The sequence below is a fragment of the Zerene cesonia genome, chromosome 27, assembly GCF_012273895.1.
Source record: "Zerene cesonia ecotype Mississippi chromosome 27, Zerene_cesonia_1.1, whole genome shotgun sequence".
Classification (NCBI taxonomy): Eukaryota; Metazoa; Arthropoda; class Insecta; order Lepidoptera; family Pieridae; genus Zerene; species Zerene cesonia.
Window position 1 is genome coordinate 4,144,412 of NC_052128.1, and position 17,690 is coordinate 4,162,101.

At 32.7% G+C, this 17,690-nt stretch overlaps 1 protein-coding gene across 1 annotated transcript; it reads left to right on the top strand.

Annotated features, from left to right (window-relative positions):
• The first annotated feature begins 10,433 nt into the window (after window positions 1–10,433).
• LOC119837279 (alpha-(1,3)-fucosyltransferase C-like) lies at window positions 10,434–11,975 on the top strand. Its single transcript, XM_038362795.1, has 2 exons — window positions 10,434–11,134; window positions 11,651–11,975. The coding sequence occupies exons 1-2, from the start codon at window positions 10,434–10,436 to the stop codon at window positions 11,973–11,975; spliced, it is 1,026 nt and encodes a 341-aa protein (XP_038218723.1).
• Window positions 11,976–17,690: the final 5,715 nt, after the last annotated feature.

Below are 17,690 nucleotides of genomic sequence, written 5' to 3' on the forward strand. Positions count from 1 at the left end.
GAATTATCGGTCTCATTTTTACAATTCTTCCACTGTCGATATGTATATTATTTTTGAGTGATACCGGCTATATGTGCGACGAGCTACTACTGGGCAGATTTGTTTAGTAAATCTATGTTTTGTTGATTGATTATTTTCTGTATAAGTATATTATAAATAGATTCACATTATTTTATTATCGACTATTGATAGGTAGGGTTAGGAAACGACCCATCAATGAATAAATATTGGAATGTTCTAGAATTGTCTACACAAACAATATAATGAAGATGAAAGATTATAAGAAATATTTCTATTAACGGCTATAAAAAAAAACATTTTTGTTATTATTTTAATCGGGTAGTTAATATTCTCAGAATCTTATGCGTAGTGTATTCATATATTGCTTGATACAGTCAAAAAACAATGTTAAACTCCTCATAATAAGAAGTCTCCATTTAAGGGTATTGTCAAACTCCATCTCAAACATTTATTTATTCTATTACTAGCTGTGCCCCGCGGTTTCACCCGCGTAAGTCCGTATCCCGTAGGAATATCGGGATAAAAAATAGATGTTGGCCGATTCTCAGACCTACCCAATATGCTTACCAAATTTCAGAGGAATCGGTCAAGCCGTTTCGGAGGAGTATGGCAACGAAAACTGTGACACGAGAATTTTATATATATAGAAGAGATAGTAGCACGGGGGCTCAGTGGTTCTGACTTCTGACTTCATATGAAATGTTCGTATTTTTCAACCAGACGACCGTGTGAGATATATATTATTCCAATATAACTGTCCATTATCCACGTCACCACTGCTTAAAAAGTGAAGGGAAACATCAGCTAGTGAGGTGGATTTTGGTTCTAAACTTCTTTTGAAGCCTGTGTCCCTGCAGTGGAAACAAATATAAGCTACTGATAAGAAACCTCTTTTGGCAATAGTTTATTCTTTAAGGTCTGTATAATTATTATCCCGGTAAATCGTACTTGATCTATAAAATTATTATTTTCTTGTGTTTGATTATACGCGAAAATTATACATTTAGTAATCACAATCCGTTTAAAAGTATTTAATTTCTAAATATAAAATTAGTGTCGATAAACAATTTGAGTGCTGAAAAAGTTAGTTCGCGTGCAACCTTAAACTGTAATATGTCCCAAAATGTAGTGTACGGCTCGGTTTTGCAACGCTGATGTAGATTACAATAGACTAATCAAATTGATATATCAATAGCTACTGACAAAAGCAATTCAGGTGTCTTTTTGTAATAAAATAAAGTACTATAATTCATATTAATTATTGTTAGTTTTATAATAAGTTACGATATGTAAAATTTCACCCATTTATGCCTTTCCTTCTCAAAATTGTTTTTCTTAACTTTATTATTATCATTATATACTTTTTGTAGGTAAAAGTTTATAGAAAAGCAGAATTACAAATACTATAAACATAATTAACATTTCATTGCCCGTCCATAGAATTTTTTTTATTAGCTTCACCTGTATGTGCTGGTAACCTTGGATCCTGCCTGGATCTTTTAGACTTTGACCCACTTTAAACAGATTTCATTCAAACATTTTACGCTTATCAAGGATCGGTGACAATAAAACAATTTTATGAGTTTATCGTCTTATTAAAAGAACCGCCAGGATTAAATAGTATGCTGATGAACTCTGTATAAAGGTAAGTGAGATATATAAGATATCATAAGATAATTTAGTTGATTCCGTCATATTCTAAAGCGATTTTTATATTTACACTTTATCAATTGTCTGCCATATTTCATATCCTAACGCTGTATGTTCGAAGCGGCTTTCATAGTCAAGACACAATAGGAGCTATGCATCAAGTAGATAGTTTACGGCCTTGTATAGCTTCTGATCTTGTAGGTTTGTTGCGATCGATCAATGGAAGTTTAGTGCAAGAGAAAACGCGAATAGTGAAATATATATGTATGATAATGTGATATCATGGAACGAAGGTATAAATACTTTCACACGTAGTAAAATAAGATTGAATAACGCATGTTAAGGTGCAGAAAAAGGGGTATGCTGAGACACAAAGAGATTTTAAGAAAAGTCAATAATATAACCACACTCGTTCAATGTGTGCTGTTAATTCATAATCATAGTTTTGTACTAATTGTGATCGTAGTTTTTTTTCGTCTTGTAATTTTAACTCGTACATAATATTAACAATATATGACAGAAATTTCGATAGAGATAATAAATACTTTGTGTGATGCTACAGAAAATTGTAATAACAAAAAAAAAAACATTTTTTGTATACTTCAGATTAACGAAATTGTAGAGTCGCCTGGAAGAGATTATGTTTAGTAATGAGACCGCCGTTATGGATAATTTTCTGTTCCTTATCTTTATTTGGTATAAGTTAGCAATTTTAATTCGTTATTTATACATGAAATGTTACATATGATTACTATACTATGTATGTATAAATGACCTTAAAATTGTCATAACTAGATCAAATTAAAATGGAAACGCACGCAAGGTACGACTTATCAAATAAAAAAAAAATCAACAAAATCGGTTCACCCAGTCGAAATTTCTTAGCTAAGAAATAAAAATAATCTATCGAATTCACAACCTCCTCAATATTTTGAAGTCAGTTGAATGAAATTAATATTTGTTCGCTAACATGGGGTACAAGTGTTGCATATTATAAACAAAGTCTCTTCACCCTTTGAACTTTGTCTGCCGATGTTTAAATCATATTAATTACTGTAGAAGTAATTAACGCTTTTACAGAATTCGTTAAAAACTAGAGTCGCCTCGCCGCGGAGACGGGCTTTAGGATCGTGTTATGCAAGAAGACAAATAACCTTTTATATATATATATTAAGCGACTGTAATTCGCAGAGTTTTTAGCCATTTGACTCTTTTGCAATTTCACTTACAATATCGTTATCATCCTATCCTATCCTATCCTACTAATATTATAAATGCGAAAGTTTGTAAGGATGTGTGTGTGTGTGTATTTGTTGCTCTTTCATGCAAAAACTGCTGAACCGATTGCAATGAAATTTGAAATGACTGGAATAATATATAAGCAACTATTTCCCCTGATATTCCTACGGGCTTACGCGAGTGTAACCGCGGGGCGCACCTAGTAAAATATAAAATAACGTTCAGTAAATATGGCGATACGTTGACTGAGTATAGAAAAATAACTAGAACATAATTGAAATACATTTTATTTAATTAACTTCGATATACTTGGTTTTCACGAAAGGTTAATGAAAATAGTCTTGTATATCCCAATTTTGCGCTGTTTCACTGTTGAATAAAGCCATCTTCAGGGGAATGCGGCACCATCTTGCACTAATTGGTCCAGGACTCCTGTGCGAAGATGCTCAGACGATTTATGGCATTCTTACGTACTTACATATTGTGTGTTTAAGTTTTTTAGGACATTAATATTAATTTAGATTATATTATCCTCTCTAGTAACACATAATATAATATCACTACATAGTATAAAACAAAGTCGCTTTATCTGTCTTCCCCCATGCCTCATGTATGCTAATCTATAATCTTTTACGCAACGGATTTTGATGGAGTTTTTTTAATAGATAGAGTGATTTAAGAGGAAGGTTTATACGTACAATAACATCTATTAAACTAATTCGAATTACCGAGTGCGAAGCTGCCCGCAAAATCTAGTAATATTAATTTAAATATAACAGGATGCTATTCTTATATTAAGTTGGATGTTGAGAGTGGTTTAATATTTACTTTGTTATAAGTCGTTACAGGAGAATGACTCTCTACACAAGTTGATACCAGCACTTCATTATGATCGGACGTTGAATAATTGTCATACTGATCCAGCTAAGTACCATTTTTTATTATTAATATTAAATAGCTTCTATTTGTTCTCAACCTAATTAATGATTCTAGATACTTATTGGCTGTTGGTGGGGAATCACACGGTCCATCGTAGACATTATTTTCATTAACAGCTGATTGATTTTAACTAATGAGGCATCATTAAATATGTTACAATTAAAATCCGTTTTTCTATAGTTCGAACTAGTTGTAACGAAGGCTTTTAGATATAAATACTTCAAACTAAAGAAAACGCTATGAATATTTCTATAGGCATTAAGTTACAACTAGTTCTAACTAAGAGAAGGTCTAAGGGTAAGGTAGTTTCATTTAGTAGAATAGCAAGGACTGTCCCCACCATATTAGTGATAAAGTGTACTATCAGCATATGTTCACATAATGCTTGTAATCTGGAGCTCCGGGGAATGCATTACCGGCCGAGTGCCTTCGTTTACCCGCTCCATGATTATTTTGATAGTAATAATACTGAGACGGGAATGAGATAGTGGCGTGATTTATTGCGCTTTGTACGTAACAAGAAGGAATATTTTAATTTGGTTCTTGAAGACATTGGAAGCTAGAACTAGTTTATATTAATAATAATGTTTTGGATTATCATTTTACGTATTTTAGGGATTATTTTTCGGATTTTATAAAATTACAATAAAAACTAGCTGGAGTCGGCAGTAGCCTATGTACTAATCCGGACTAGACAATTACTCGCCTCATTACCTGTTATTGCGTAAAAGAGTAGCAAACATCCGTACATGCTTGCAAAATTTCGCGATTAATATTAATACAGTAGGATTAACGATTTAGAATCAATTAAGAAAGAAAGTAGAAGAAGAGAGAGAAAACGCCTTGACTGTCTGTCTTTGAGTTCAGTCGAAGGTGCGGGCGAAATGCTAATACAAGATACCATAGATATTAATAAAAAATATGTGTCATATACCAATATACATCTAGGTATATATTCTACATACAAGTTTCAACAAGCAAGTCCGTTGGCCCGTGCTCAAGCCGCGCTGCAAGAAAATTAGACTTTTAAACTTGCGGGAACTTCGATTTTATCGCATTTCTTCCCAGTTTGGAATTCTTCAAGTCTCAGGTGGATTACACGTTCATTACTTATGGTTCAGATATATTTAAGGATCTATGTTTTATGATGTTGGCGTATAATAGCACCGTCTTTTAGTTTCGTTTCGGAATTATTACTGAGTGTAACAATGCTTCGGTCATTTTTTATTTAAAGGAGATTTATTTCATGTTGGTAATTTAAATAGCGCCTTTTATTTGAGTTTCGGGAATATTATTGAGAAGACTTACGTATTGGTAATTCTTAGGGTTCTGTAACCAAGGGTAAAACGGGACCCTATTCGAAACTAATTGTACCTTATTTATGACTTCACTGTCCATCTATCTGTTTGTCAGTCCGTCTTAGTATTTGCTTTTTAGAATACTTGTATGGAAACTTAAGTGTTTATTTATTTATTTATTTTATTTAAATACTATATTGTGTTTCGAACCAGTAATTTCATAATAATTAGGGTATAGGTATCACAGTATGAAATTTTATCACTCAATTACGTACCTCATTAATTATTCGGCTCTATTTTATTCCCCGAACTATTGAAAGTCCATCCGATTTGTCCACTATCGCAATTTAATGCGTTTTACAACAATATAAAATGGAACGAGATAAAAAATTACAGAAATTTTAAAAATTAATAAACCAATAAATAACGCGTGAACTCATCGATAACTCCGATTGCCAATTTATTATACACGGAAAATAAAACCAGATACATCAACCGGAATGTCGTTAATTTTAACTTTTTAATGTATTTCTGACTGTCATATTAATGATATGTTTCAAATTCTGCGACGCCATTGATGCAGAAAAGAACACGATTTTTTCATAACATACTCTTTTTCAGCTTATATAAGTATTCTGAATCAGTAAATATAAGCAAATGACTACGATTTGAAAACTGAAAGTCATCCAATTAAACAAATATTCAATTAAGTCACATTCAGTTATGAATTTTATTTTGTGATTACTTCAAATTGTGTGAATACAATCAATTAGTATTAGTTAAGAAATAAATATATATTCTAATTTTAGAATGAAGCGCCTGAAAGAAAGAAAAAATTATAAATAAAAGAGATTTTCGAACTCTCATGCATTCTACGAAATGCAATCTTATGCCGACATGTCAACGCATACAATTCGTGGGATGTGTGAATAACGTGGCCCCATTGTGGGGCATAGGGTATATCGTAATAAACCCAATAAAACAAATTAATTATATATACAATCTGGCTCCCGTACTAAAATTCCTTATCATCATGTTATACGTGTAAATTACGCGGAATTCAATATGCCACACGTAACATTCCAATAGGCATATACAGTTCACTGACATTACGTAGTTCATTAGTCAAATGAGATAATTACCGACAAGACGGCACCTGCGGTCTCGGCCGAGTCTGAGGGATTTGTGGGATCCACTTAATACATGAATTAACATTTATTTAACCAGTCATATTAGTGCTAACACCTGGAATTAGCGAGTAACTAAGAATTGGTAAGATGTATTATTGATCATGTAGAAATCAAATCGAATGAGGATACAAGTATGCTTTGCGACAAATTGCGCTGTCTCCCGCCGGGGAAAGTACCGCACCGCTACAGAAGATTGGCGTGAAAGAGAAGCATGTGTATTATATAGTAGTATTTCGTATGAGGAGTAGGAGTGTCGGAGGCCTCTTACCGATTCTTCTATATACACAGTCCCTTTATACCCGACGTCAACCATTTCTTCATTCCTAATCCCTTTAAAATGAGCATCGCATTGGTGGGGACCCTACCTCTAGAATTTACATTCGCGGTGATGATCGTCTACCATCTGAACGAACGAACTATTAGCTGTTGCAGCAACAGCAGTTGGTCGTTGCAGTACAGAAAATTGCTTAATGTGCTGACTTTACATTGTTTACTAGGACTGCTTGTTATTATATCAGACTTTATACGTAGCTTCGACCTTTAAAAAATAAAATATAAAAGGCGGTTTTTTTATGTCATAGCGGGCAACTGAGCTGGTGGTTCGCCTGATGGTAAGCGATCACCCCCGCCCTTAAACATTCGCAAAGGTAGTACCTCTGCGAATGCGCTGTCCGCTTTTATGGGGTAAGGGAAAAGGAAAGGATTAACGACTGGAAAGAAGGAATGGACTAGGGTGGGTGAGGGAAAGGAAACGGGCCTCCGGCGGTAACAGCACTGTTGAACTTCAAAGAATAAAAATCAGATTACGCGATTAAATCCAAAACATAAGACGTATATACACGAAGCCAATAAAACAACGCTTTATAATGAAGATGTCATTGCAAAAGGTAGGACTACAATTTCGATAGGATGAATCGATAGTCGAATATTTGGAGCGACCACAGCCGTGGTATTCGTCGCAGGCACTCGGCGTATTTAAGGCATTTGCATAGCATACCTATGGTATCCCAACAGCATATCGTTTATTTAAAACCCTTGTAATATTATTTGGTAAATGTTCATACTGATTGTCGTAAAATAATGCATTATTTTGATCTGTTTTACTTTGTAAGTTAAGCATCATAGACTTAATACTTGCGCAGGAGGTGTATGTTAATGTTTTTATTGGACTTTAAGAAAAACCATCACATTATGCGGGTTTTGCAACCAAAAACACTCTTATTTAATGTGTCTTCGTATCCATCTAGAAACCAAATTTGAATTTGAATTTGAATTTTCAGAAGCAAGAAGCATTGAGCAGAGGATATGAGTTTGTAAGTATATGTGTGTGTGTTTGTTGCTCTTTCACGCAAAAACTACTGAACCGATTGCAATGAAATTTATGTATGTACATAGACAGCTGGACAACTGGAATAACATATTGGCAACTTTTTATCCTGATATTCCTGCGGGATACGTAATTACGCGGGTGAAACCGCGGGGCGCAGCTTGTAAGTCTAATTTCATAACATAGCACAACTTTGTTATTGTTTACGTTTATATACGTTTCGTGACGTATTCTATAAATTTATATAATATCCCACAAAACGCAACCAAAGTGTTGCCAGCACAAAAACCTGTCGTCAACGGAACGTAAAACGTTGTAATTGAAAATAATACCAATTTTATTTATATCGGATATTGGAAACCGTCGGCAAGTCCGAATGCTGCGGAATGATAAGAGAGGTTTAATTTATTTTACACGAATATTTTATTTGTAAGGGAACTGTTGTGTGGTCGGATAAAGCATTGATTTTTAAATGTATTTTAAGTTGAACAAAATTTATATCTCTCAAATTGTCATCAAGATATAGTAAAGTTGGTGTCTTTCCGAAACTTGTACAAAAATATATGATGTCATTACATTTATGGCATCGTTAAGAATAAAATCGTTCATATTTTCGAATTAATTTTATCCCATTTATTTCTTGAGTCTGTTAATGTTAACTAGTTGATTACTCTTGCTCACAAAAAGCATGCAAGTGTGATAAGTTTAATTAAATACAATCTCATTTTTAATGTTTATTTAATTAAACTTATTATCAATCACGTTGGATGATACGACTCGTTTCAAAAGGGAAAGAAAAATTGGAAAAACACATTTGACGTTAGGAATGTTTTCTGACTAAAGAAGGCTCTTTTACAGTGGTTTGTCGTGTAGTGCGAGTTTTTGTAAATTTAATTCAATAAAATATATAATTTCGTGTAAAACAATAGACATACTAAAAATTTCACTAATATCATAATATTGAAACGAAATACAGCCCTAAACTTTCCGTAAATTTGTTGATTTTCAATAATTCAATTACAGAGTTGAGAAAGAAAATTCTTAGAAGTTCCCGTGTTTTCTTATAAAAGACGTTACATTTAATAAAATATGGCGTCAACACGTAGTTGTCACGTAAAGGGGTATATTTTTATGGAATACGTAATTTTGTTTGACTTCATACGCGATGTCCATATTTGCCGAAGTCTTCACGTTCTACATGCAAAATTGTTATAAGTATCCACTATCAGACGTCACGATAATGAGCAATACGTAATAATTTTATTACTTTAGCCGAAAGACACAACCGCTTTAAAACTGTGAGAACTAGACCTAATTTAATTGATCACTTACAAATAAGAAGAATCGTAAAAGTCGGTTCACTCAGTCGAAAGTTCTGGGGTAACAAAGTTAAAAAATACAGTTTTTTTATAACCTCCTTTATTTTTAAGTTGGTGAAAATAAATAGTACATATATATATATATATATATATATATATAACGATAATTAATTTTAAAGAAAAATGGCACATAATGATGTTGCACATTTCCTTAAATTCTTTGAGATGATAAAAGAAACAAAGGGTTAGTGCGGTTAAATACACTATCCAATTAGTATCCAATTATCGTATCATATAGGAGGAAATAAATAGAAATGGATACGTGGCAAAATAATTATAGTCTAATCTTAATCCATTCTTCATTAAACGAACGAACAGAAGGTATATTATTAAACTAAAACTCCACTTAAACATGTATATATTCAATTAGACTTCTAGAAGCACTTTTGAATCGTCATTACATACATTACATTCTATCATTACCATACAGCCATTTAAACATCTCTTAGAATTATAATATAAAAATAATACAAACAAATAATTACAAAACATTATCAACAATTCGAACAACAATGGAAATACACTACTCCAACGAAACAGGTCTAAGCAAATAGAGGGATACATCGAATGATAGAAGAAAAATTCTCAAGCGCTTTTAGAAGACAGACCGTGAACAGGCGCTAAGGGTCGCAAATGTTTACAACTAAAACTTCGATTGCAATTGAAATAAAGTGATTTAATGGAAGTTTCTAGAACTCTTATTAGGACAAGAAAGGATGCTCTCTGATGATTTTTTTGAGAAGTATTATGTGCTAGTTATTCGAACGCGACTTCGCCCTTTCTCGGTTATACTTAGCCTTTTCTCAGTTCAAACTATCTCTATACAAAATTGCACTCAAATTGGTTCAGTCGTTTAGGTGTCAAGAAGAGACAGACGTGGACAATTAATTTCGCATTCCTACTAATATAATAAAGTATATGAAATTTGGTACCAATTTGGAAAAATGGCTACAGAAATGTATCTTGTACTACAACTATTTTATAATACTTTAACTAAAAATAATAATAATAATTCGCTGTACACAATAGTACGTTTATTTATACCGAGAGCGCATTATTTACAAACACTGCCGACCAAGTATGCATTGTAATTAATCAATAATAACACACTGAAGACAAATAAATTCGTCATTTACTCACAATGTATCTGCCGGTGAGGACGGAGAAATTTGCAAAACTATTTTTTCTTATCAGTTGCGCGGGTTTATTTTTCTACACACTTCTGGCGTTCTACACATTTCATAGTACATATTCCAGTTTATCAACAACATTGACGAACTTCCAAAACAACCTTGTACATAAATCAAGCAAAGATAACAAAGTCGTTGTAGACTTTTCGAGAAACGGTATGCTGCACATTCTATTATGGCCTGTCTCAAATGACACAAGGATGTCTATTGATGAAGGACAAAAACTGCTTGAAGAACATCAGTGCCCTTATACAAATTGCTATGTAACGACAAATAAAAATCTTCTTAACGGAGACTACACGCAGTTCGATGCAATCGTCTACAATATATCATCAATTTCCAATTGGAACAAGGATCTAGCAAAAAACCGATCTGTTCACCAAAAATTTGTATTTCACAGCGTCCAATCGTCAGAGGAGTATCCCGTGTGCAATGTTTTCACTGATGATTATTTCAATTTAACTTGGACGTATAAATTAGATTCTGATATTGTGAGTCCATTCCTTGAAGTGAGAGATTTGGAGGGAAATGTTGTAGCACCGAAGCAGGACGTGAAATGGAATGTTTCTTTGCACAATATAAATGACAGCGTAAAAGAACGTTTACGGAACAAAAGGAGAGCTATGATGTGGATTGTTGATACTTGTGATACAAGCAATTCAAGGCTTGACCTCGCCAAGCAAATGCAATCACTGTTTAGAAAGAACTTTCTAGATTTCGATATATATGGATGTGATATGTTTGAATGTCCCGATGCTGTATGTTATAGAATTATAGAAAAGTATTATTTCTACTTCGTGGCTGAAGATAGCAATGCTGTTGATTACGTGACGGCAGAAGTGCTCAAAGCTTATAAAAATTACGCTGTACCGGTTGTATATGGAGGTGCTGATTATAAAAAGTAAGAATTGTAATAACTTTTAATTATTTTTCTGTCCTTTCATTTCTATTAAATTTCAATAAGAATTTATATGCATACCAGTTATACCTGAGCTCTAAATAATGTGGTGTTATGGGGTCCTTGTGAAATGACAAATCTATCATATTATTATGTTTTTTTTAAGGAATGTGTACATGCCTATATACATAATGAATCTGTCGAAGAGTTCAATTATGTATATTAAATTAACTATGACAATTGCCCTAGGGGTTATTATATAAGTAACACAAGGCAAAAATAACTTAAAAATGTTTATCGGCCTGTTTTCCACAACGTAAAAACTACAGGATGGATTATGACTGAACATTTTTTTGGATATTTGAAATATATAAAAAATAGTAGATATTTTTTGTTAAGTATCTAGTAGTCGGAAACATAAAACTATAATTTATTTTGAAGAATATGATTTCAATTTGAATATACGCAACGCGAACGAGGTCTCGGATATAGCTAGCTACTAATTAAACATTATTTCAGATTCCTACCCACCGGTTCCTACATCAATCTGAACTCCACGTCTATGGATGGTATCGTCGCATTACTAGAATACATCATGAAAAACCCCGAGGTGTATTATACCTACCACAGATGGAGAACAAATTATATATTCAAGAAAACAAAGGCCTTGACAGGTATCTGTGGATTATGCGCTAAATTGAACGAGTGGGGAGGCACCAAAACAAAGAAAGATTTAAGGAGTTGGTGGTATAATAAGCCTCTGTTTAATCGCTGCGTCCCTGGTGGCGCCGAATCATTCTCCGAAGTCTTTTCTTATGTTAATAGTTCTAGGCATAGACTTTAGTTTACAAAAGTTAAGGCTTGTTTATTGCTATGTTTTTAATAACTTACATATTGACTACGAAATATTGTAAATAATAAATGTAATTTAGTTTGCTACTTTTATTAATAATTGTACATACAAATGAATTGTAAAATTATTATACAAAATTCATTTCCTCCTTTTTGCCTGAATGACTATAATTGTGTAATTCACACAGACAGACGTTTTTTTTATATTTTTTGGGTGGTACCAACAACGATATAATTTATTATAACGATACTTTTGCTCAAAGGTTAATAAATGAAAAAAGAACATAGTTTGTTTACTTTCATTAGTAAATATTTTGCATGGTGATAATATTTTTTATGCGAGCCCCTTTGGTGAAAGTCTTCTGTTTGCGAACTTTGATATTAAAAAGACGCGACCTTTAGAGCTATTTCAAAAGACGTTTACCCCTTTTAAGGTCAATTTAAAGGTAATAAAAGATTTTGCCGTATAAAACTAAAGAAAACTTTATATCTGCTAATCTATGATATGAATATGACTATAAATATGATAATATGTATAACAATTTGTAATTTTATAGTATCTGTCTTTGCATGTATTTTTTATTTAGTTTCTAATTCTTCTTATTTTTGTTATCCACTAGTATTAATAATAAAAAATAATGATATTATAAAATTAAAAAGCCGCATCTTTAGTATCACATTTTGTTTATGACAAACATGTAAAATTTTGAAAAAGTAAGTCAGTAGACTTGAAAATCGCTGATCGGGCATATTGTAAATTGCGCCTCTAGCCGATGTAAGATGCCTCATTTAGCGCTCTAGAATATTCATTAAAAGTTCTCAACGTACGTGTAGACATAAGTGCAGATAGTAACACTGAAATATGCTAAAGGATTAATTTTTCAAGATTAATAGATTTGCTCGCAAATATCAATGAAGTCTACAAGTTTTTTTAACAGATTCAGTCCCTTTAACATTTATATTCGTATCCTGAACACCGAGCTGTTTAACATATATTTATTATTATATATTAGTATGGTAGATTTTTTTATAGCTATCAGTTCTAGCAGGAATAGTTCAATGTTATATCAGGCTGTTTAATAATGTAGTTTTAGCATGAACTATTGATATAATCCTCCACGATCTCTCCATATAAATTTACACGTTTATAGCGTTAGAAAAAGTTGTTAATAGGAATACTGTGACTTCAATCATCATACGAACCAATTCGAATAACTATTTTTAACTAAAAAACTAATCAATTACCATCAAATTGTCAGAACTAGACCGAGGATATAAATAGGACTATTAGAGGCACCAGCTTTCAAATAAAAAAAAACAATTATTAAAATCGGTTCACTTAGTCGAAACTTCAGAAGTAACAAAGCCAAACAAATACATTCGACCTCACGTCCTCTGTTTTTGAAGTCGGAAAAGGAAATTCAAATTCAATTAAGGAATCAAATAGACCAGAGTCGAGATGTACACGTGGAAATGAAAATAACACATTTTTGCATCAATGATTAAAGTATTTATACCCGCAAATTGGGTAATAAACATAACTTCCAGTTGAGTAGCGTCTGCAAGTCAAGTGTTGATCTGGTTAGCATATTGTCGAGATGCCCGCTCGCATATTCATCAGCCTTTGTTTCTGACCCTACTTTCCCCTCTTCGCTATGCTAATGGACTCATTCTAGTTTCACTACAATTGGACAATTGAATTTGGTTCTTTAAGTTTTTTGTTTATTATAAACCAATACAGTAGATTTTATATATTTTCTGTCACATAATAATTGCACATAAATAGATATAACTATTTAAAACCACCTTCTTTGCCTCTGCCCTACTCCTCTCTTTTAACTGAATTTCTTTACGGATGTCTGGAAGAAATCGCTTAATAGCGACAAGACCGCCAATTGATTTATTTATTAGGTTAAGATTCATTCTAAAGTTTTAGTACAAAAAAGTATCTTATATATATAAAAATAAATTGCCTGTTCGTTAGTCTCGCTAAAACTCGAGAATGGCGGAGCCGATATTGATAATTTTGGTTTCAATGTATCCATAAGAGTCCAAGGAAGGTTTAAAAGGTAAAAAAGGTAAATGTTTCATACAAAATGTTTTTGGTGTTGCGAAGATCGCCGGGTCAGCTAGTAAACAATAAAAAATTAACGTATTACGTTAATTTGTGCCCTCTTTACATAAAACTAAGGAATCTTCGACTGTCATTAGATATTACAATTTTCTATAGACGATCGATGCTTCAGACTACATGAGAAAACATTACCCATAGTATTATGTTATCTGTTTAACCAATAAGACTAAGCAAAAAGTCTCTAATTCACATAATTATTAAAAAAAATTTCAAAATGGCTTCGTGATATTTAACATGTTATATACGCTTTATTTGTTACGAAATGAAAACAATGTACTCACGCTTCAACGTTAATTTAAAATATATGTGGAATTCTTAAAACAATTAATTTGCGAACGATTTTATTCCAACACGGAGAGCTTACAAAGGTATAGTAAACTACAATCAAAGCCCGCAATTGGATTGTGAGATACCAATATATGGCAGCTGATAGGTGTTAACGAACCACGCACCTGCGAGTTGCATTGTACTGCAGCCGCTACCGCTGGCTCTCACACATAACTCACATGTCTCGTTCGAGTTTGCGTGTGGATTGTGAGTTACTGATATTGAGTGTGAGCATAGTTTTCAATTGTGCGATTTGCGATCTAATGTAGTGCTCATCTGATTAATAACTTGGTGCTTAAGAAAAAAAGGATTTTTTTTTTATTAACTGTTCCCAGTATTCAACTCTTTTATAAAGCAGTGATTTGTTATTTGATTATATTAACTGAAATCATTCGAGTATTATACTAGATGAGCATTATCTTCCCATATATGTTCCCACTGCTGGGACACAGGCCTCCTAAGAGGGTTTTAGGCCATAATCCACTACGCTGGCCAAGTGTGGGTTGGATGATATGTCACATGTTTCGAATTTTTGATTCTCAGACATGCCGGTTTTCTCACGATGTATTCCTTCGAGTGTGTGTGAATGTGTGTGCTAATGTTTAAAAATGAATAACATTAACACATCGGATTTGAAATAGGATGTAGGGTGCAAGATATTAAGTGAATTGAAATATTCACAAATGTTAACCGTGAATATTTACCTATTTCATATGAAATGTTTTACTAGTACATTATAAATGATTTACGAGCATTTTTAATATCCTAAAAAAAAAAAATTCTCATGAAATTGTTGATTATTCTTGTTCATTTTAATGGAATGTGTTTATAGTTAACAATTAGTAGGGTATGTTGGAATAATTGCGTATAGTTTCTGAATACGCACCTGAGCCACAGTGCGGTTGGACGTACTACAATACTGCATTTACATTTAGTTATTACTGGCTATTATCGTACGTAAATAATTCTGCCTACTAAGTGCTGTGAAACTTTTGAATCTTTGTTTTATATACACGTTTATTTTAACTGCGTAATGTCAATTAATCTGGTAGGCGTTAGGTCTGCAAACAGCCTTTTAGCTCTGCAAATGTTCATGGGCGCTGGTAGCGCACACCATCAGGCGACTCACCTCTCCAAAAATTTATTCCTGATGAAGATTTATTTTTAAACCACGCCTTAATATTGTTGTGATAAGAATATTCATATTCGGTTTAGCCATTTCAGAAATAATTTGTTTATTTACCTGAGCACTTAGATAATGTGTCTTAATTTAATTTTATATTGTGGAATTATACACATTAATTAATCATTAGATAAATGTTTAACTTTGTATAAGAAAATTATGGGTGAATGGAGGTGACTTTATTATGATATGTACTTCGCGATGGAATAACTAATGCTATGTGATAGGAAGAACCGGATAATTATTACATTTCTAGAATGATATTTCACTTTAATTAAATTACAGTCAAATAGTTTGATGAGATCTTTAAAGAGTGACAGTGTGTTCACACTGACCATGCTATTATAGAATGTATTTTTTCTTTCTATTGTCGGTCTTTTAATCAAATAATTATCTATTTTTTGAAAATAATATGACACACATCTTTATTCAATTATCCAAGAGGCAAAATTAAGGTTAAAATTAATTGCAGAATGTATGTGGTTCGTGGAATATTGCCAAATTTTGCTAACTTGACATTTCAAACTGAAATAATCACGAGCATTTTCGCATCCTTCCTTTTAATTTTAATGCCTACTATTATCAGTGCGAAAGTAACTCTTTTTGTTTGTCTGTCTGTCTCTCTATCTGTTTACGCCGTAACCTCTGAACCGATCTGGATGACATTTTGTATGAAGATAGATTTAGCCCCAAGTAAGAATATATGCGGGTAAACGCCAGGGAATGTATTTCCTATTCACTACACGGGCGAAGCCACAAACGTAAAGTTAGTTATTATTTAAAAATCCAAAGTCATGTATACAAAAAATTACAAAATAAAAATTCTTCAAATTTCAAGTAAATACACAAAATGAAACTACCCACCGAAATTTACATTAGAAAAATAGGAACAATTTAAGGCAGAACAGTGATTTCGGCCCATCCATTGTTTTGCGTGTTGACAGGTGTAAATAATTGATAGCTCCCACGAGTGCTATCGGAACAGAGCTGGCACGAAAATATTTTAATAGACGGGTTTTGTAATGCGATAACGTATTCGATTTTAACTGTGTTTAGCGTTTGTGAGCGTACTTTGACAAACGACAAGTTATCAAATAACATTATAATATATCAGTTTTATGTTTCAAGATTAAACTTCTTTCAATGTGCTTTCTTCTATGCGTCTACGTCTTATGTCGTTTTAATTGATTAATTGTAATCTATTGCAATAGAATTAATTTAAATATCGAAATAATGACTGCACAATTTGATTTACTTCTGTTCTTTATCAAAATATCATTGGCGTTTTAGAAAAAGGACACTATGGTGGGAATTTTTAGAACTAATACATTATTTAAATTATATTTTACTCTAATAAAATACAAGGAGCATTGAAAGAATGTTTAAAGAAACCTACCATTTCGTAAGAGTTATCACAAATACAACCAATATATTATAACAAAGATCTCAATAAGAAGTAGACGGATGATCTATCAACGCATTGTCAGAAAGATATAAAAAGTATTCAATAATAAATCCGAGTCAAGACGTCGATCACAGATGCGGCCCAGGGAGTGATACCGGCCCTTTTAATGCGAATTTCAAGATAAGAAAGGACTTTACGGTAACTGAAAAGAAAACTGTCTGTCATTTGGGGGTTATTCAGAGATTGATGCCGCTTAATAGATTGACACTATTCTGCTGAAAGCGTAGCATGTTATTTGTGTAAGTGAAATATATCTTGTGGGGTCTATATGATACAAAGGGTGGATTGTAATGTCTTTAAGTAAATGATCTACTGAAATAAATTAAAAAAAAATCAGAAATCGATAGATATCCTTAAGAGAAGATATCCTTAAGATATCCTTCCTACTATCCTACTAATATTATAACTGCGAAAGTTTGTAAGGATGTGTGTGTGTTTGTTGCTCTTCAACGCAAAAACTACTGAACCGATTGCAATGAAATTTGGTACGTAGATAGCTGAACAACTGGAATAACATAACAAATAAATAAATAAACATATAGGCAACTTTTTAACCCGATATTCCCACGGGATATGGACGCGGGTGAAACCGCCGTAA